Below are 22,747 nucleotides of genomic sequence, written 5' to 3' on the forward strand. Positions count from 1 at the left end.
GACTTCAGCCTATTATTCTTCTGTCTAGCACAAGTTTACTAAGGAGAGGGAGATTTAACTTCTATTGAAGCTCAATAGTTTTCTATATTCAGAATAAGATTCCAAGCTATAAAAGCCTCTTTGCAATACAGATCTATCTCTTTCTCTGTCTATCTCTCTGTCTATTTCTCTGTCATGATCACACTTGGCTCACTTGTTTTATCTTGCAGTCGAGTATAGACACTAATATGCATGCTCCAGATTGGCATCACAGTCATTTCTTATCTTTCTATCTTTTTATCTTTCTCACCTCTTCCTTTTAGGACCCCTGAGGAAGGCGTGTTCACCGATACATGGACCATGTAGGGTCCGGTTTGAATTTTATCACTGTATTTTTTTAAACTGAATTTTCATGTTTTTATATGTCAGTGTATAATAAATTATCTCTAGAACATCTGTATCCACAGTTTTTTGTTTTTGTTTTCATTGACGGATAAAAGGTTTTAATCATAATAAAACGCTGTACAATATTTCTCTCTCACATGGATTACTTTGTATATTCCAAATAATCACAGTTTGTATATATAATTAGTTGTTTTCCAATTTGTATTAATTGCTGAATTGTTATAGGACAATATTCAGCCGGGGACAGTGAGCATTGTCTAAAATAATAATAATAATAACTTTATTTTTGTATACCGCAATACCACAAAACAGTTCAGAGCGGTTTACAGGCTTAAATATTTACAGGTTTAAAATCTATTTCTATGAGGCTGATTCCCTCTTCACATCTAAGAACGTACAGTCTAGGCATAAACTAAAAGTCAAAAATAACAGAGCAGAAAATGCCAATATTTTTTCTCAGGAATGTCTGCTTGATAGTTGCTCCTTCCGCCACTCCTGGACATTCATATACACCTTCATTTTGTACCTTCTGTGTGAATCTTTTTATATTTATCTAATGTGATTTGCATTTAGGATTTGCCCACATTTTGACCAGTATGAAGCCTCTTGTACAGATTTAAATGCGATTGCTGAATAAAGCTTTTATCACATTCAGAACAGTATGAATCTGTGCTCTTTTAAATTTGATTGCCATTTAAAGTTTTTACCACATTCTGAACTAGTATATGGTTTCTCTCCAGTATGACTCCTCTCGTGAATATTTAAATGTGATTGCTAATTAAAGCTTTTACCACATTCTGGACAGATAGATGGGTTTTCTCCACTATGAATCCTTTCAAGTTAATTAAAATCTTATTGCTGACTAAAGCTTTTACCACATTCTAGACATATATAGGGTCTCTCTCCAGTATGAATCCTCTTGTGCCTTTTTAAATCTGAAGAATTACTATATCTTTTACCACATTCTGGACTTGGCCTCTCACTCTCATGGATCTTCTGAGGACAGTTTAAACCTGGATGAGATTTGAGGTATATGACAGTAGGCCTGAAGGTGTGAGAAAAGTATGAGAATAAATTTAGTGGCCAGCGTGCAGAGATCTGCCCTAAATCACTGCCTATTTTTGTAAGCTCCACTCATGAATACACAGGCACATGCTGGCCCCAGAACTGATTACATCCCATGGAGCATCATAGACAATCTCCATTAAAGCCCAACTTCAGAACTGCTCGTGGGAGATGTCAGAACCATGTTGGTAGAATGTGTGGGGAAGGTAGCCACTGATATATTTACTGACGTGGTATCTCAAATTATATCTATGATATTTTAAAAAAAATTTACACTGAAAGTAAAAAATACCAAAGATATATAAGAGAGCAAGAAATGCCAATATTTTCTCTCAGGATTGTCCCTTCTTCCACTCCTGGATATTCGTATACACCTTTCTATACCTCCTCTTTGAGTCCTCTTATGCCTCATGTGACTTTCATTTAAGTTTTTACCACATTCTGACCAGTATATGATTTTACTCCAATATGAGTCCTCTTGTGCATTTTTAAATTATAGTGCTGAGTAAAGCTTTTGCTACATTCTGAACAGGTATATGGTTTCTCTCCAGTATGAATCCCCCTGTGCGTTATTAAATGTGATTGCTGATTAAATCTTTTACCACATTCTGAACAGGTATATGGTTTCTCTCCAGTATGCATCCTTTCGTGCATTTTTAAAGCCGATTGCTGAGTAAAGCTTTTCCCACATTCTGAACAGATATATGGTTTCTCTCCAGTATGAATCCTCTCGTGCATTTTTAAAACTGATTGCCGAGTAAAGCTTTTTCCACATTCTGAACAGGTATATGGTTTCTCTCCATTATGAATCCTCTCGTGCATTTTTAAAGCTGATTGCCGAGTAAAGCTTTTTCCACATTCTGAACAGGTATATGGTTTCTCTCCAGTATGCATCCTCTTGTGCATTTTTAAACTTGAATGCCGAGTAAAGCTTTTCCCACATTCTGAACAGGTATATGGTTTCTCTCCAGTATGCATCCTCTCATGTATTTTTAAAATTGACTGAACACTAAAGCTTTCCCCACATTCTGAACAGGTAAATGGTTTCTCTTCAGAGTGAATCCTCATGTGCATTATTAAATGTGTTTGCTGAGTAAAGCTTTTCCCACATTCTGAACAGGTATATGGTTTCCCGCCAGTATGCATCCTCTCGTGCATTTTTAAAGTTGATTGCTGAGTAAAGATTTTCCTACATTCTGAGCAGATATATAGTTTCTCTCCAGTATGAATCCTCTCGTGCATTTTTAAAGCTGAATGACTGTATCTTTTACCACATTCTGAACAGATATATGCTTTATCTCCAGTATGAATCCTTTCATGCATTTTTAAAGCTGAAAGATGACTGTATCTTTTCCCACATTCTGAACAGACATATGGTTTCTGTCCAGTATGAATCCTCCTGTGCGTTATTAAATGTGATTGCCGATTAAATCTTTTCCCACATTCTGAACAGGTATATGGTTTCTCGCCAATATGCATCCTCTCGTGCATTTTTAAAGTTGACTGCAGAGTAAACCTTTTCCCACATTCTGAACAGGTATATGGTTTCTCTCCAGTATGAATCCTCCTGTGTGTTATTAATTGTGATTTCCGATTAAATCTTTTACCACATTCTGAACAGGTATATGGTTTCTCTCCAGTATGCATCCTCTCGTGCATTTTTAAAGCTGAAAGATGACTGTATCTTTTACCACATTCTGAACAGGCATATGGTTTCTGTCCAGTATGAATTCTCTTGTGCGTTATTAAATGTGATTGCTGATTAAATCTTTTACCACATTCTGAACAGGTATATGGTTTCTCTCCAGTATGCATCATTTCATGCTTTTTTAAAGCTGATTGCTGAGTAAAGCTTTTCCCACATTCTGAACAGGTATATGGTTTCTCTCCAGTATGAATCCTCCTGTGCGTTATTAAATGTGATTGCTGAGTAAAGTTTTTCCCACATTCTGAACAGGTATATGGTTTCTCTCCAGTATGAATCCTCTCGTGCATTTTTAAAGTTGATTGCCGAGTAAAGTTTTTCCCACATTCTGAACAGGTATACAGTCTCTTTCTGGTATGAATCCTCTCAAGTCTTCTTAAATTTGATTGGTGATTAAAACTTTTGCCACATTTTGGACTTGTGAATGGCCTCTCACTCTCATGGATCCTCTGGTGACAGTTTAAACCTGTTTGATGACAAGAAAAGTTTTGTATCATAATATAAAGATGTAGAATGTTTATCTCTCATTTGGATTATTTTGTGCATTCTTAGATACGATATAAAATCTTTAATAAAGCTTTTCTTAAGTAATTCATTGTATTCCTGCTTGTATTAACCCTTTAATTGGCAGATGGTGAAAAGTTGTTTTTACATGACTTGATGTTGAACAAGAGCTAAGTAATTTGATTTAGGGTTTTTTTTTCAAAACATAACTTTACCAATCTCCTAAGGGGACTCGGGACAGAATATATTTATTCAGATCCTCAAACATTTTCCCTCACAATCTATCTAATGTACCTGGGAATTATAGCATAAAACAAAACAAGGGTGTCAGTAGAGGTGATGTGTTGAGAGAGCTTTCAGGAATCTTCAGTTTTTTGGTTTTTCTTTATAACACACTTTACTCCCTTAAATGAAAACAAACAGATTAATGCCTGTTGATTAAAACAGGCTACACAACAAAAGAAAAAAAGAAGACCCAAAAATCCACAGAAGAATCAATCCAACAACAACAACAACAAAAAAAAAAACAACCTGTGGATGTTGATTTTTTTTTGTGCCATTTGTGTTTTGCATATAGACAAGTACACTGTTTTAGGTCCATTTCTCTATTTGTGCATTTGACATCAATTGGACCCCTAAGAAAGGCGTGTAGGGTCCGGTTGGACTTTTTCATATGTATTTTTATTTTCAGAATATCAGCATTCACAGGTCTTTTTGTTGTTGCATTAAAATAGGCTGGCAAAGATAACCTTTGATAAGAAACTAATAGCATATTATGGGTCAACAGTGTAGTAGTTCACTGCTCTCTATTAAAATATTCAGGGAAGCGCTACCACACAGAATTCAGATGTAGTTGAATGCAATTGTCCCTGCCAGGCAATCAGCTAGGGCAATGATTGGCAAACCGCGGCTCTTTAGCCACTTGAGTGCGGCTCTGCTAGCTAGAGCAGGGGTGCCCAACCTGCTTCCCTTCCCTGTAAAGAGGACACTGAAGCGCCGGGCCAACCAACCTCTGGAACTTCCTCTCCAACGTTAGAATTGACATCAGGTGGGGAAGGTTGGTCGGCCTGGTGCTTCAGCGTCCTCTTTACGGGGAAGGGAAGCAAGGAGAGCGGCGGTGGCGGCTTGTTCCCCGATGGCGGTGGCTTGGGGGAGGGCAGGGAGAAAGAAAGAAAGGGGGGCAGGGAGACAGAAAGAAAGAAGGGTGACGGGAGACAGACAGAAATGGAGCACGGAGAAAGACAGACATACAGAAAGAAAGGGGACATAGAGAAAGAAAGAAAAAGTTGGGAGAGGGAATGAGGTCTGGAGGACAGGAAGCATACAGGAGGCTGAAAGAAGGGAAGAAATATTGGATGCACAGTCAGAAGAAAAAAGTGCATCCAGAGACTCATGAAATCACCAGACAACAAAGGTAGGAAAAATGATTTTATTTTCAATTTAGTGATCAAAATGTGTCCGTTTTGAGAATTTATATCTGCTGTCTATATTTTGCATAATGGCCCCCTTTTACTAAACCACGATAGTGGTTTTTAACGCAGGGAGCCTATGAGCATCGAGAGCAACGTGGGGCAATCAGCGCAGCTCCCTGCGCTAAAAACCGCTATCATGATTTAGTAAAAAGGGAGGGGGGTATATTTGTCTATTTTTGTATAGTTGTTCCTGAGGTGACATTGCATAAAGTCATCTGCCTTGACCTCTTTGAAAACCCGTGGAATATAAATGATAATTAATATTTTCTGTGCGTACAGTGTGTTTTGTGTTTTTTTAAATGTTATTGCTGGTAGATCATTTTGACTTGGTCATTTTAAAAGTAGCTCGCAAGTCCAAAGAGTGTGGGCACCCTTGAGATGGAGAATGACACGTCACCGATCAAACATCTCCCTCCTTCCCCCTTACATTACCATGGCAATTTTCTAGTTTTTTTTTTCCATATGCTAGCTGCTCGAGCCAGCTTTCATCAAGTCGTATGTGGCTGCCGAAACTTCTCCTGTGACGTAACCGGAAACAGGAAGTTGCATCAGAGGAGAAGTTTTGGCAGCCACACATGCATGACTTGATGAAAGTCGGTTCGGGCAGCGGGAACACACAAAAAAAAAGAAAATCGCCATAAAAGTAAGGGGAGGGGAGGGAGGGTTGCTGCTGAAAGACATCTAGTAATCCTTGCAGCCTTGACTGTGCAGGGAATTATTTTTGTAAAATCATGTTTTGTTACTGGCATTATTTAGACTTTAATTTCTATGAATGAATAGAATGAAAATGATATAAAATTGCTTGCTTGTTTTTATATGTGTGCGCTGAAGGAAAGTGGAGAGAGAGTGGGCTGAGGATGCTGAAGGGAAATGGGGAAGAGAGAGTGGGGAGAAGACGCTGATTTATAAATTGACAATTGTACAGAATATTGTTTCTTTTTATACTTTAATAAGTTCAGTATAAAACTATTTCAGGCTTGTGTGGATGGGATCAGATGGTTTGTGGGAACGGGGACAGAGCTCACGAGGATGGGGACAAAGTTTTCCCCCGTGTCATTCTCTAGGCTCTGCCACAAATCGATTTTGACTATGTGCGGGTGAGCGGAGTGTCATTAAATATGTTTTTTGTCATATTTATATTTTAATGTAAAAAATATTTTTGGGCAATAAATAAAATTACTATTATTATGATATCTGGTTTTATTGAATGTTAGTAGCTAGTTTAAAACGACTCCTAAAAACATGGTTCTTGAAAAGAAATTTGGCTCTCAAAAGAAATCTTAATCGTTGTACTGCTGACCTTTGGCTCTTTTGACTAATGAGTTTGCCTACCACTGAGTTAGGGTGTTCATTTTTATGTGCGTCAGGAAAGGAGGCTATGAATGTCGCCACTGTACATCCGCTTCATTTCAGGGTCTGACCTGACTCCACCACTGCCTGGATCATGCTGGGATGGTCAGCGCTGCTACTGCTGCTTGTATGATGGACCATTTCCTAGTGATTGCTGCTCTGCTCCTCTTTTTGGACTTTCCCGAGTGACCCAAACATGTCATCTCTACTCGCCAAAGAGTGATTCTAAAACTGAATCGGGTCTTGCTCCTTGGGGTGAACTCTCGGGAGGGATTGGGACTTTGCCTTTGCTTTCTTTAAATTCCCTGGCTTGCTGGCTGCCTAGTTTGCGAGCGTTTGTGGTCTTTGCTTTCCAGCTACTTTTCTGGGGCAATTTCATTTTTTTTTTAGTCTCACTGCCAGTTGCCTTGCTAAGAAGGGTATCACTAATATCGTTGTGTACGTTGCTATCTTGTCTTTGCTGGGGGTGGCCACCGTTAGTGTCCTGCTTATGCCACCCCCACCTTCTAGTTTAAACGCCTAGAAACCCATGGCCTGAATTTCTCAGCAAGGATCCTTTTACCTGTCATTACAATATAGTCTCTTGTTTTTCCATGTATTTCCTCATCCTCCTCTGTACCTAAAGCCTTCGTGATGACACCAGGCTCTGAGCCACCTATTGAAGATCTCATATTTTCTACTCTTCCCTCTCCTTTTCCATATGTAGGCAGTACTTCCGAAAAAGCTACAGTCTTTACAAAAAGGTTTCAACCCCTCTCCTGGCTCCCAAAAAGCTTTCTGCACCACAAGTGGGGTATTGCTGGTGCGTCATTGAACCCAAATGGATAACAACATCAGCTTTAGAATTCCTAGATTCTTTCCTAATTAGAGATAATATTTGTTTGGGATTCTTGGAAGCCGAGGATCCTGGGAGACACTTCACTATTTTAGGCTCCTTGACTTGTGTTCCAAGGTTAATGCCGCTGATGATGAAATCTCCTAACAGCAGCAATTTTCTGGATCGAGCTTTCTAGTGCTTTTCTTCTGGAGTTACCTTCACTGGTTCTGGTTCCATCTCAATTCTTGACTATTGGGCTGTCTATATATTATTCTCCCAATTACACTGGCTGCCTATCGCTTAGAGAAGACATTTCAAGATCCTGATTCTGACCTTCAGAGCACTTAGAGAGGGGACCCCGGACTATCTGGCAAAGGAAAGTATACCCTATGTGCTGGGGCGAACACTTTGCTCCCTTGATGACCATCGGCTGGCCAGACCATCTCTCTCCTGGGTCACTGGGACTCTAGAAGAAACGATGCTTTTTTATTTCATGCCCCCATTTTGGGGAATGCTTTGCCCCTAGATCAGTTCAAAGTTAACCTTAAGACTCATTTGTTTTGAAAGCTTTTTCTTAAAATTTTTAAGGACGGCAGGAGCAGGGCAGAAATCACTAGGTCCTATGTCCCATCTTTTTCCTCAGTATATCTGAACCTCTTCTGTTATGTAATTTATGGAGTTATTTCTAACTTTCTGGATTTTTTATTAATTATTTTGCAAATCCTCTAACTTGGCAGGTCCAAAATTGTGTAATTCATCAAGTATAATGAATCAACAAATATTTTCAGCGTGGTCTAAGCCATGGGCAGCCTCTCCTCCTGCTTAAAACATGCTTTTCTCAGCTTCAGTATCTGGCCATGGTTATTTTTAGGATCTTCATTAAGAAATGCTCCCAATTAGGAGATTTCGTGCACTCAGTAGTTTTCCTAGTGTGTTCTCTGGTGTGGAATTAAAAGAGACGGCAATGACATGGAAAAGCCCAGGACATATCCCACGTCATTAAACTAAAGCAAGCAGAAAAGACATTTGGTGTCTTTGGTTCGCCAGTAATAGTGTCTCCTCTTTGCAAATGCTACACACGTGTGACCCACTGGAGCACCATCAGAAACAAGGCCCCTTTTTTCATAAGAGTGTGCCACATTTCCAAATAGTTCACACTCTTGCTGATATTGCTCCTGAAACAAAAATCCAGAGAAACTAAAACAAAACAACATTTTTGGGCTGCCCATCCCTTGGAACTAATGCTGTGATACATTCACCTTTCGTTTGGAGCTTTTTCTACATTGACAACACAAAAAGGGTCTCACCCTGGGGCGGATTCTCTTGAGCAATAATAAATGATATATCTTACCAAGGCTTTCTCCAGTGGTGTCGCATAGAATGGATTTCTTTCCTTTCCTCTCTCCCTGGTGGAGTTGAAAAGCCATTTGGTCGCCGTTTTTACTTCGTAAGGGTCTCTCTTCTCTCGGATGTCTCTGGAGCTCAGGGATGTTTGTGAGTTCCCTGTCACTTTTCTCACTCTCAGTGACTGCATCCAGGGAGTCTCTTGCAGGGTCTCTCGGCTTCTTCTCCGATTCCTGTTCATAATTCCTTGTGTTTTGACCCTCATTCCTCTGGGAAATATTCTCACTGACATTTCCTGATTGTCTTGGGATGGGCTCAATTTCTAGAAGCCAGTTTTCTTGATTCTCCTCCCTCTTCGTCTCCTGCACTGCCTCAGTATCTGCTGGATAGAAATAAAAGAAGGTAATCGCGCTTTAGTACTAATGATCAAGAAACACAATTTTCTGGGCTCAGACAACTACATGGGATTTCTCATGTTAAGGAAATTCTGCAATAAGTCTTTAAACCTTTCTCTTCTTTTTAAAATTAGGTTATGAAACTAATTTTCCAATTAGTAATAAACCTAAAGTGAAAAATAACAATTAAAGAAAAGTATAAAGGAGCAAATACAGCCCACGAAGATATCAAAACAGGAACTCGCCCACCCACAACTACAGCCAAAGTCTTCTTCCCGCCTACAACCACCTCTGATCGCATGTTCCTTTTCTCAAGGAAAATTATAGAGCTGCCTAGGATCCAAAAATACATAAACTTTTTGGTTTTAAAGCAAGTCTAATAGTTACAAGAGAACTCCAAAAAGAAGATGCTCCCAAAGAAAGAGCAAGAAAAGATTTAAACCGAAGCAGGTAATTGCCAGTCTGGGGGCTTTTAATTTACTAATATTTATTTATTAAGTATACTTGATATTAATACAAAAACTAAACAACAATGAAACAGGAACCAGTAAGGTTGATCCCACAGTGACGTATAAAACTCTACCATAACATTAGAGCTCCCAAAATGCTAAAGAATAAAAATGAGTTCAATCTATCGTAGATGACTTTCTAACCGTAAATGCTGGGGCAGAGAATTCTACATGGCTGGTGCCCTATAAAGGAACGTTGATCCTCTAGTCTAGTAGGATCCAATTTGGCTCGTGACAGAGACAGGATAAGACGGTTCTGGTTCTGGGATCTTAAAGTGTGTGTGGGACGATAAGGGATCAAAAAGTTGCCCAAGAAACCTCAGTAAAAGGCTGTGTGTGTCAAAACCAACATCTTCAATTTGGCTCGATAAAAATATGGTAGCCAACGGGCTTCCTTCTGGAGTGGAGAAAAAGGCAAAATCTCCCATAAAAGTCTTAATAGCTGTATTTTCAATGTTTTGGAGCTGAACAAAGAAGGAACTTCAATAATCAAGTCAACTCAAGGCAAGACCATGAATCATCTTGTAAAATAAAAACTTGACATAGGCCATAATTCCCAAAAATAAGAACATAAAAATACCCTTACTGGGTCAGACCAATGGTCCATCAAGGCCAGTAGCCCATTCTCACGGAGGCCAATCCAGGTCACTAGCACCTGGCCCAAACCCAAAGAGTAGCAACATTCCATGCCACTGTCTTCATAACAGGCTATGGACTTTTCCTCCAGGAATTTGTCCAAACCTTTCTTAAAACCAGCTACGCTATCTGAACTACTGATTAATCCTGGCGGAATTCTGAGCAAAAAATTTGCAAATTCTGAAAGTTTGACAGCATTTAAACAATATTGTTAAAGCACCTTATTGTGATCCTTTGTGCAGCGATGGAAAGGCGACGACTGATCTCTACAACATACACCAAGAGAAGAACCCTGACACAAGCAAACCTACACGCAGATCTCAAAATGAGAACCCCAATCTCGCAAATCCTATCGTTACTATATATCAACTGCATTGCAGTAACCCACTACCTCACACAACAACACACCCCACACAACAACAAACGAACACACATAGGGACACCACCAGAAGATCATACCCATTTTTTGAACAAACGCAATAAGAACAATAAACAAAGGAAAAAACCTCCTCGCAAAGCAAACATCACATCAAAACTGCCACCTCAATCCCAGGCATGTATGTTAACGCAAGGTCAGTAACAAATAAACTGCTCCTCTTAAATGAACTAATCACAACCAATAACATAGAAACGTGGCTTGAAGAACAAAATAGCCCAGAACTTCCGCACCTGTGCCTGCAAGGATACAACATACTCCAGATCCCTAGGAGGAGGACTAGCAATAACCTACAGAGACCATCACAGAATTGGACTCAGCCATCCACCCACATCGGGAATACATAACCTGCAAACTAGAGGATAAACCCAACTCCACGCTATACAACCTAGGAATTCTTCTGATCTACAGGCCCCCAAACCCCCACTCAAACACAGTCTCCAAACTGTTAGAAATAATAGCAAACCTGGCATGCCAACACACCAACCTGCTCATCGTAGGAGATGCCAACCTACCTCTCGAACTGACCAACAATAACGATGTCTCTAAACTCAGGTCCCGAATTGAAGACTTTCAAATCACTATCGTGTCCTCAGGTCCAATTCACGAAAAAGGACACATGACCTACTTGCTACTACCCCCGCCAACCTCACCACAAATGTCAAATGGTCCCCTATCCCCTAATCCAGTGGTAGGCAATTCCAGTCCTCGAGAGCCGGAGCCAGGTCAGGTTTTTAGGATATCCACAATAAATATGCATGAGATAAATTTGCATCTCAAGGAGGCAGTGCTTCAAATCCATCTCTACATATTCATTGTGGAGATCCTGAAAACCTGACCTGGCTCCAGCTCTTGAGGACCGGAATTGCGTACCCCTGCCCTAGTCTGACCACCACCTTCTCAAATTCAACCTGAACCTCACAGTAGAAAACCACGTAAATAAAATAGCAAAAGAAGTAAAAACTGATACAAAAAAACTCAATACAGATCTCTTCTGGAGACAAGTAACGACATCTCTGATCTTCTCCTCAAACAGCGCTACAGCAATGCTAGACTGGAACAAGTCCATAATCGATACTTTGGATGTTCTCTCCCCCTACGCCCCCACCAAATACTACAAAGCCGGACCTCCCCCTGGTACACAGAATCACTAAGAGCAGGAAAAAAACTATGCAGACGACTAGAAAGGAGAAGGCGAAAGAAGAGAGCACTAAACCAAAGAGGGTTATGGAGAGCAGCAATCAACAAATATAAGTTCAACATATCAGAAGCCAGGAAATGCTATTATGCCAACATAATAGGAACCGGAACCACCACCAACAAAAAACTATTTCTCCCCCCCCAAACAAAACACTACAGATCACCTCTACACACCCACAGCCCAAGAGCTAGCAGATTACTTCCTGAACAAGATCAAAACTGTAGCCAGCAAGTCAACAGCACAAACACATCCCAGAATGACACCTGAACAATCCACAGAAACCAGCAAGGCCGGTCTCATCTGGTCCACCTTCACAACCCTGTTTATCTCTGACACACAAAAACTATTAAGCAAACTGGCCACCCGATGCAAGACTTAGACAACTGTCCCCCCTCCTCACAACAGCGCCCAAGGAAATTATCATAAGGATCAACTCCCTTCTGAACAAATCCCTAAACCAAGGATGCCTACCGGAAGAAATGGGAAAAATAGCTCTAACCCCAATTCCTAAATCTTCTAACTCCTTCAAATTACAGGCCCATGGCTGGCATCTCCATTCTCACCAAACTTCTTGAAATCCACATAAACAAAAACTAACAGCATACATAGATGCCTTCTTCAGACACAGTTCGGTTTCAGACAACAGCACAGAACTCCTCATCCTGACCTTACTAACCAAAATCAAACAACTTCTAAGTACAAGCCGTCAGGCCATATTCCTTCAAATTTGACATATCTGCAGCTTTTGACTCAGTCGATCATCAATTACTCTTGGCAAAACTCTCTGAGACAGGGGTAACAGATACGGTACTGTGCTGGTTCATTGACTTACTCATGAACAGAGAATACACTCAAAAAAGACGGTGTTTACTCCAACAACTGGAGGGCCTTCTGTGGAGTTCCGCAGGGATCACCGCTCTCACCTATCCTTTTCAACCTGTTCATGAGCTCACTCGGAGACATCCAACTTGAAGATGAGAGCATAATGTCATACGCGGATGACATCTTACTCGTAATACTGGTGGCAGAAAATCAGGCTGATAATATAGAAAATCTCTGATAATACAGAAAAAATCCAAGCATGGGCAACTGCTCAAAAACTAAAATTAAATGCCACCAAAACCAAGATCCTCTATTTCTACAATGTCCAACAAGCATCGCGCTCCAATCGGGCACCATACTTACTATAGAAAAAAACCTCTAAAATTCTAGGCTGTATACTAGACTCCACATTATCCATGGAACCTCAAGTATCCCATCTTCGAAAGAAAGCCCTCTTCATCATGAAACAGCTAAGACTCATCAGGCCATACTTCCACCAGCATCACTTTGCCACCATTGCCAGATGATGATTCTATCCCAACTGGATTACTGCAACTCCTACTACCTGGGAGTCAACGCCACCCTTATCCCGCAAATGCAACTTATCCAAAACACTGCAGTAAGACTCATCTTCGGCCTGAAAAAATACGACTCCATCTCAACCTACTGCAAACATCTTTATTAACAGCCCATCACAGCTTGTATAAAATTCAAAACAGCCAGTATCATGCATCGCATTATATATGGCAACTCAGCAAGCCCACACATCAAACTCTTAACTGATGCATGGTCCAACTCACGCAGAATTCTCAATAGAATCCAAATGAACCTCCCTTCGACAAAAAATCTCAAGTACAAAAGAATCTTCCAGTCCATGTTCACCTTCCTCGGATTCAAAATCTGGAATAATCTTGCAGAGACTATAAGAACGGAAACCAACCATACCCTATTCCAAAAGAAACTGAAAACTTCACTCTTTGATGACTAATTCTTCTAGGATCATCATAAGCACCTGACCTTTACTTAATTTGCTTGAGTTTTATGTTTCCTGTCCCCCTTCTTCTCCTTCCTTCCACCCTAACCCTTTTCCTTTCCTTAAGTCGCCTAGGGCTTGTTTAGGTGTGCGCGACACACAAATATTAGATTAGATTAGAAAATCACCAGAGAAGGTGAGGGGGAAGGAGATGCCCAGACCACAGCGAACGCGAGAGAGGGAGGGTCTGCTGGTCCGCACGATTGTAAGGGGTGAGAAATATCTTGCATGCGTTCCCTCACTTAACTGCGGGGACAGGGTCATTCACCGCTCAATGGGGCGGTGAATAGCCTTATCCATGTACCTGCGGCAACCAGATTTTTTTTCCTCCCTGGGTCATTCTCTATGCCCAGCATTGTTTCAGTGTTGTGTCTGTTTCACCTGGGTGCATACTGGTGATGACGTCAGTGTAGTGCGACCCAAACTGGCCATTTGCTCTGCTGATACTCTTTTTCTGAGAGTTGGGAATGGGGTGTATTATGCAACAGATTATTCACACTTCATTTGCTGAATTCATAACCTTAAGCCAAAGCTGAAGTCTCCATGTACAATCTAACATGTGGTCTAGGGCACTATTCTTCAACCGCAGGTCCGTGGACTGGTGCCGGTCCGCAGGAGATTTTTGCCGGTCTGCACAGGGCCGGCGAGATTGACTCACTTCAATTTCCTGTTGGTCCGCGCAGGGCCGGCAAGATCAACAGCTGAAGTCTGCGCTGGGCCGGAGAGATCTTGGGGAGCCTCCGACAGTGGCTTTCTCCCCTCTCTGCAGCTCTCCTTTACTTCCCAGCGCTGCGATTCACGAAGGCAGCCTTGGGGCTTTTGCTGAGTCGCGGCTGCCTCTGATGAAGCAACTTCCTCTTTCCTCAGAGGCAGCGCGACCCAACAAAGGACCCGAGGCTGCCTTCCTGAATTGCTGTGCTGGGAAGTAAGAAGAGCTGCTGGGAGGGGAGAAAGCCACTATTGGAGTCTGGGAAGCTGCTGAGCAAGGGAAAAAAAAGGGATAGCTGCTACTGGAGAGGGAGAAGGAGAGATGTTGCTGGGAGGGGAGGAGGAAAGGAGTCTGGGAAGCTGCTGGGCAAGGAAAAAAAAAGGGACAGCTGTTACTAGACCTGGAGGGAAGCTGCTGGGCAATGGATAAAAAAGGGACAGCTGCTACTGGAGAGGGAGAAGGAGAGATGCTGCTGGGAGGGGAGGAGGGAAAGGAGTCTGGGAAGCTGCTGGGCAAGGGAAAAAAAGGGACAGCTGCTACTGGATCTGGAGGGAAGCTGCTGGGCAAGGGATAAAAAAGGGACAGCTACTACTGGAGAGGGAGAAGGAGAGATGCTGCTGGGAGGGGAGGAGGGAAAGGAGTCTGGGAAGCTGCTGGGCAAGGGAAAAAAAAAGGGACAGCTGCTACTGGACCTGGAGGGAAGCTGCTGGGCAAGGGATAAAAAAGGGACAGCTACTACTGGAGAGGGAGAAGGAGAGATGCTGCTGGGAGGGGAGGAAGGGAAGAGAGTTACTTCTGGACAGGAGGAGTAGGGAAGGGAGAATGAAAAAAGGAAGAAAACATCTGGCAGGGAGATTAAAGAAGAGGAAGGGGAGACACAGGCCTACCGGAAGAAAGTAGAGAGATTGATGATAGGTAGGGGTCAACAAAAAAATAAGCAGAGAGGGACAACGATGGTAGATCTGGTGTAGGAGAGATAAAAATGAAGAGAGCAGTGAAGTTGGAATGAATCATGTAAAAAGGAGAGAGGGGGCGCAGGCTGGATCGAAAGGGGAGAGGGGCATAGAAAGAAGACAGATACCATATGGAAGGGGGAGAGGACAGACAGTGGATGGAAGATGCTGGATTGAAGAGACATAGAGGGCAGATGCTGGAAGGAAGAGAATGAAAAGAAGATGAAAGCAGAAACCAGAGACGACAAAAGGTAGAAAAAAAAATTTATTTCTATTTTGTGATTAGAATATATCAGATTTGAAATATATATCCTGCTAGAGCTGGTGTTAGACATAACAGGGGACTGCAAAGCCTAATCAGTGCTTCTTTAGCTTTCAGCTGGCTTAGGGTGCTCTCTGACCAGGGGGCAGTTGCCCTAGTTGCACTCCCCTAAAACTATTCCTATCATGTGTGACTGCAGTATTCTGTTAGCATGATATTTCTGTGTAGCATTCTGTAATAATTTGGCTTGTTCAGTTTTCTTGATAGTAGAGGGGATATGTGTGAAGGGGAGGGGAGACAGGGGTTTTGTTGATCCTTGCTCTGTATTATTTGTATTTATAAAATGACAATTGTACAGAATATTGTTTCTTTTTATATTTTAATAAAATACATTCAATATAAAATCATAACTGAGGCTTGTGTGGATGGGATCATATGATTTGTGGGGACCGAGCTCGCGGAGATGGGGCGGAAATGGGGTTTTAAAATTTTAGTCCTAGTAGTTTGCCGGTCCACAAAATAATTCTTTTATTTCTGCCGGTCCACGGGTGTAAAAAGGTTGAAAAACACTGCTCTAGGGCAATGTTCTTCAACCACCGGTCTGCGGTGCGATCGATGTGGTGTTATCTTTGGGCTGGCTCCCTCTTCCTCACTGACGCAGTGCACAAAGCCACAGACAGCGGCTCCTACACGCGTCCTTCATCTAAACCGGAAGCCTTCTTTCTGACATTGCAAGATGAGGCTCAGGACGTGCGAGGAGCCGTTGCCCACAGCTTTGTGCACTGCATCAGTGAGGAAGAAGGAGCAGGCATGAAGATAACACCGGGGACGGCATAAAATGGCCAGGCAAGACCAGGCCAGAAGGTAAGGCACAGCATGGAGGGAGAGAGGCAACAAAGGTAGGGGGAATGATTTTATTTTTAAATTTAGTGATTGAATTGTGTCAATTGTATTTTGCACTGTTCAGAAAGAAATGTGATTGTTCTTTTCCTCTGGGGTTGTACTGCATGCAGAGTCTTGCATCTTAGGGTTTGTTTGTATATATTAGTACTTTTAGTTTTTGGTCCCGTATGTGCATAGGAGTTATCTGTGTTCTGGTAGGAATGAATGTCAGTGTTCTTTGTGTAGTTTAATTTTGAGCTTAACCATTATGTGTTGTTAATAAGATTATATTGTGTGTTTATATGAAATTGAATGGAAAAATACAAAATAATTATTTTATTTCTGCCAGTCCATAGGTGTAAATAGGTTGACGAACACTGCTCTAGGAAACAGAACAATAGAAAAACCTGCAGATTTGTAAAACTCCTTATAAAGAACTCCAAAAGAAAAGTTGTGAAAATATATAGCTATATCTAGAAATGCGGAATAGAGAAACACAAAATTTATGACCTTAAACAAGAAATATTGAGGGGGAAAAGTAAAATATATCCTTATAATGAATCACGTTGATAGGCCAGCCCTAGGCATGACTAAAAGTTAGGTGGCCATATGAGCGTCAACGCACGCTTAAGAGCAGCGATTCTGTACGAAGGCGTCTAACACGAAACCACGCCCACGCCTAACATGCATAGTGCCTAATTTTTTGAAGACGCCATGTTATAGAATCGTTTTTTCTTGATAGGTGCCTAGCATTCAATTAGTGTCAATTAAAACCCTTAATTGGTTTTGTTATATAATTAAGTTAGGCACTTATCTAGATGGTCGCCTCCAACTTAAGGCGCTACTTACAGAATTTGGGCCATACTGCTTTCCGTACAGATAAGTCATTGGTTTTACTCTCTATAGTTATTATTACTCAGCTGTACTCTAAGACCTCCATATACTGTAGTTATTGCTCACCAGTACTCCGTAATATCTCCTCTTATTCTGTATAGCGTTATTATTACTAAAGCCCATATCATTCTGTAGAGTATTTGTTACTCACCCGTGTCTGAACGTCTAACTTCTCTCTCTCCTGATTCCTGGGGATTCTGGATATTTGGCTCTCCCTCTTGTTTAATCCACGATAACAGATCAGGACTTATCCTTACAGAGCCTGTTTCCAGGAATAAACATGAAAACTCAGTTATACTTCAAAGAAAAATATGCAGCAGGTTCAAAGGATCAGCTATGATGAATTTCATTTATTTATTGGGATGTAATAACCGTCTTTATGAAGAGATTCACCCAAGGTAGTATACAGCAGATACAGCTTGACAAACCCTTAGAGCTTAAAATAGCCCCTTTGTATATGATTTTTAGATGCCAGTGAAAAACTTGCTCTACAAATGTTTAAAAATGTAAAAGCAGGCAGAGAGCCTAAGTGAGATACGACCAGCTCCTGCCTACTCACCTCCATAGGAGCTATCTACAACAGAATGCATAAAACTGTGATTCAGGTATATTTATTCTTGGCTCTGAGGTTAGGAATCTATTTTGCTTAATGCCAATTCCAGTCTGAGTGACATAGTGGTGGAAATTTATTCTCTTTCTAAGAAATATGCTTTGTAGCCAAGTTATCTGTTTGCCTTCGTTAAATCTCCTGAACCTCAGCTGTGCTCAAGGTGGTCCTTTCCTCAGAGAGCGTGGAGAGCTAATTAAGAGTCATATTTGGAGTCTTAGGCCAAATCCACTACTCTTCAAGGAGGAAAGACCTGGTTCAACACCAGCCAATTCCAGGGGAAGGGTCAGATAGTTATTTATGGAAGAGTGTGTGGCGCAGTGGTTGAAGCTACAGCTTCAGCATCCTGGGGTTATGGGTTCAAACCCCACGCCACTCCTTGTGACCCTAGGCAAGTCACTTAGGCCCAAATTCTGTAGCCAGCGCCTAAAGTTAGGTACCTATTGATGTGGCCCTTTTGAAGCTGGGTGTGGCAGCCTATTAAAAATGGACAGTTGATTTCTATACAGCACTATGCAAAGTTTTTGGTGGTTCACAAGAGAACATACATAATAAATCAAACAGACAAAAAAAAGTGTGGGCAAGAATGTGGCATCTTTTAAGGAGAGGAGGAGATAGTGGATGCTGTGAATGGGCAGACTGGATGGGCCATTTGGCCTTTATCTGCCATCATGTTTCTATAAACATAGTAATCTATGAAGTTTCTTCCTGTAGGTGTCCGATATTCAAAACTGGATGGGTTTATCATTTTGGCTGTTCAGAGCATGTAATTATGCCGCTCTCTAGGTCCATATTATATTTTGATCCTATCACAGTGACCAGATAATCGTCTCAATGTTTTTCTCTAGAGAATATTGTAAATTCTTCAAAGATTGCTGTTATGCAAGAGTCAAATTATTCTGAAGCTTCATTCCAAGATATGTGGAAGAAAAGCAAGATAAAAGCTGAAAAGAGGAGAAACTAAGACTGATCTTGGGGAAGACGGAGACAGTTTTTAAGGGCCTGACCTGATGTATACACGATGTACATCTCATTTATTCTAGTGTATATTTATGAAGGGAATTTTTTTTAAATAAAGTAAAATTCTGGAATCTCTCGTGGCATAACTAGGGAATCTTGCCATGGCGCACAGTTTGAGAGACACAGAAGTTGGTGAGGATTTCTTGTCACATGGTCATCCTGGAGACAATTCTGCAGCTTTTGGAGCAGTCCAGAGTCAGACAATGCTATAAGCTGAGCAGAGATCGATGACCACAACACCTTACTTTGCGCTGGACTCGGAAACCACTTCCAGGTACAATATAATCTTCTGCAGCCAAGTTCTGACCATTTGGGCTAATCCTTGCCTGCATTTTAGCTCTTCTTCAGGAAACGGAGAATAATCTGTTGATAGTCTTATGAGCTCTCACGCTGTCACCTTAAGATAGAGATTAGTACAGAGAGATTCTGATCACACTTGGAAGTTTCTGGAGTAAAGGAAGTTCAGAAAAATGTCTCCTTACCTAGGGAGATCAGAGTCTCATAATTCTCCTTCATCACCTCCTTGTAAAGCTCCTTCTGCCCTTCATCTAAATATTCCCATTCCTCCTCGGTGAAAGAGACAACGACGTCCTCAAACTTCACCTGCATCTGAAACACAAACCAGGAACACACTCAGCGCCTTCTGCCATTATTGTATAAATGATACACATAAGTTGGGGGAGGCGTACATATGGAACATGGATGTTTTGCCGAGTGACCTAAACGTGGAACTTATCAAGTAAAATGTAATAACATAGAATTTCATATAAAATTTCATGAATAACTTTTAAAACGATGCAAACTAAATCTCCTCAATTCATAGAAAAATGTCCCGTGTCCTTAGATCTTCAGATCGCAGATTACTTACCGTTCCCTCTCTGCGACAAGATCTGAGCTTTGGAATTCCTTCCAGCTTCAGTAAGAGAAGAAAATAATCTAAACGGCTTCAAAGGCCTTCTTAAGAGCCATTTATGAGAAGAATCTTTTTATTATGGCAAAAACAATACAAGTTACATGTTCAAAAGACAACTCTGTACCCGTGGGGTCAAAGATTCCCAAAAGACACTCTAAGTGTATCGATCGGTTTGCGACCCCTTTACTGTCAAATTTCCCTCCAGCTTGATTCACTTACCTCTCCTGCGATACGCAAATGAGATGAAACACATGGGCTGGGGGCGATTCACAACACCAAATTTATGATCTGACTGGGCTGGCCGATCACATGAAGAAGAGACTGGTGGGGACCAGTCGAAAACGTCTTTCTGAATGGAAGCTTGCAATCTCTCCTGCCTACTCGCCCTGAAATGCTGCCCTGCTCTGCCTCGATCTTCCCCGAATCTCTCCTGCTGCATCGCCGTTCTGCCCTTCCCTAAAGCTCTCCTGCCCTGCGAGTCCGAAGTTTTAACCCACGGGTTTAAAGCGGTTTAAAACCACGGGCTTGCAGGGCTAAAAACTAACAAAAAAAAGTTTTAAGTTCAAAAAGAAGGTCTCGTCTCAGACGGGCATGCGCAGACCATCTACAGATCGCATAAGAGCAATCCGTGCAGGCAGATGGGGGCGTTCCTCCAATCGCCCCCATCTGCATATTTTTCGTTCCTGAATTCATCAGACTTGTCCTGATCGAGCCCGATTGGGCAGGTTAGTGAATCCCTAAGCAAACCGATCGTGTACCACTCGATTTGCGCTCACTTTCCGACTCCAGCTCGATTCACTAACTTTCCTCCAGACTCCATCCGCACCCCATCCGAATGAGCAAAAGGCATGTAAATTTCTTAACGCGTCGATTCATGAAACCATTTCGTCCAAACCGACTGGCCTTTCCTGTCCAAAAAGTTACGACTGCTGAGGATCAGTCGTTTACATCCTCGCCGGCTACAACTGATGCGTGCATGTTAAGGACGCCATTAAAAATATATATCTTCCCCTACAAAAATCCAAAATATATCTAAACTTTTAAATATATGTCAACTTTCATGTACATAAGTGTTAGAAATATTTTTTTAAATTTTTTTGGAATGCGCATAGCAAGCGCGGGAGTGAATCTTGGCTTTTTAATGCACATGGCGAGAAAATTGCGGATTAACCCCGTGTTCCCCTTGCACATTGTACATTTGAAATATCGATGCCAAATAACAAAAAAAAAAAATTCCTAAATCAAATATAACTTTCAAGGGCCAGCTATCCCTCCCCCAGCTAGATTGTCGCGTGCATGTGTGTCGCTAGTTGTTTCTTTTGCTTCACGGCAGATATAGCTAATGACGTCCGCGATTAAACCACGCCCCATTTCTACGCAGTGAAGTCCTAAAGAGTTAGCGCATGCGTTATGAGCTTCAAAACCAGCATGGATAAGTCGATTGATGTTTCAGCGCTAATAGCGGCGTATTTATTTATTTGGATTTTTATCCCGTCCTCCCAGTAGCTCAGAACGGTCTACAAATGAACATACACAGTGGAGAGTAACTAGACATATAAGTAATACAACAGGTTTAGTGATTGGATTTATAGATTTTGGAGAGAATTAAATACAGGGAGAGTATAGCAGAAAGAGAGAAGGGGGAAATACAGTAGTTTAGTTTAAGGAGAGTTATATGCGTTTAGGTACAATTTGTTAGTGGAGAGAGTAAGAGAGGGTTATACTGGAGTTCGGGAAGGTGATAGGAGAGTGGAGGGGTGGGGCGTAAGGGGGGGGAGAAGAGGAGGGTCTTTATCGATTTACGGAATGTTAATAATGAGTTCTGTTGTCTAAGTTGGGGGGGGAGTTGGTTCCAGAGGTGTGGGATATTTACGATTGGATCATTTGCATGGACAAGCTTTACTGAATCGATCGGCTACAATGACTCGGAAACGGATAGGACACGAATAGGATAGATTTCGGGACTTTAGTCCCTTGGAGTGTGGTTGTGTCATTCCAAGTCCCCTCCTCCCATTTTGCCCCTCCCACTGCCAGGGAAATAGAGAAAAGGAAAAGGGGGGGAGGGGGAGCTCCTACCTGAGCAGAAGCTCCTGCAGCCATTTCCCTGGGCTGGGAGAAGAGAGAAGAGCAGAGGCTGAAAGAAACTGGGCACTTGAGGCTCCAGCACAAGATGGACGACTCTTTCCTATGTTAAGTTCAGCCCGTCACCTTTTCCCGCCCTCAGGGAAAATCTAGCCATCAGCCGAAACCCCTCCTCTCTGCCGTTGCTAGGGGGCGGAACCTTCCACTCCTCTTCCCGCCCCAAAGATCATTCTGACCAATCAGCACTACAAGGGGCAGAGCCTTTGGTGTGAAGCTCCGCCTTCTCCCTTGTGACATCACCAGCCGTCTCGGCTCCTCCCCCAATTCCTTTCTAATCCTGAGGGAGGAGATTCCCGCCAACAAGGAATCCTGCACAGGGAGAAAGAACCAAGACTGGGAGGTTGTTAGAGTTAGAGAATGATGTGGGGGGAAACGTGTCCCTGTCCTTGAGAGCTCAGTCCCTGTCCCTGCAAACTGTCTGATCCGAACAAGCTTCGAATAATTATTGAACTTGAATTTTATTCAAGTATAAAAAGAAACTATTCTGTACAATTGTCATTTGATATAAATCTCACAGAATAAGGGAATGGGGACTTGTAAACTGCCTATTTGTCACTTTGGCATTTCAAAGCAGACATTCAAAGAGGTGGGCACTGGGGGATTAAGTGACTTGCCCAGCACTGGGATTTGATCTCACATAGAGGCAGCAGCTGAACCAGTGAGCCACAGCCCTCTCTCCCCAAGATCCCCTC

General features: G+C 41.9%; 1 protein-coding gene across 3 annotated transcripts; it reads right to left on the reverse strand.

Annotated features, from left to right (window-relative positions):
• Nucleotides 1-635: 635 nt before the first annotated feature.
• Nucleotides 636-22,118, reverse strand: LOC117355243 (gastrula zinc finger protein XlCGF26.1-like). 3 transcript variants are annotated; one of them, XM_033933533.1, is made up of 5 exons: nucleotides 21,990-22,118; nucleotides 19,483-19,609; nucleotides 17,525-17,635; nucleotides 8,649-9,020; nucleotides 636-3,620 (listed from the first exon to the last, which is right to left on the reverse strand). In XM_033933533.1, exons 1-5 carry the CDS (start codon nucleotides 22,011-22,013, stop codon nucleotides 1,873-1,875), a joined length of 2,382 nt encoding a protein of 793 aa, XP_033789424.1. In that variant the 5' UTR covers nucleotides 22,014-22,118; the 3' UTR covers nucleotides 636-1,872. The 3 variants fall into 3 exon arrangements, with proteins under 3 accessions (XP_033789424.1, XP_033789423.1, XP_033789425.1); XM_033933532.1 differs by having other exon boundaries at nucleotides 8,649-9,023; XM_033933534.1 differs by lacking the exons at nucleotides 17,525-17,635; nucleotides 19,483-19,609 and having other exon boundaries at nucleotides 21,990-22,046.
• Between the last annotated feature and the right edge of the window lie 629 nt (nucleotides 22,119-22,747).

The sequence above is a fragment of the Geotrypetes seraphini genome, chromosome 2, assembly GCF_902459505.1.
Source record: "Geotrypetes seraphini chromosome 2, aGeoSer1.1, whole genome shotgun sequence".
Classification (NCBI taxonomy): domain Eukaryota; kingdom Metazoa; phylum Chordata; class Amphibia; order Gymnophiona; family Dermophiidae; genus Geotrypetes; species Geotrypetes seraphini.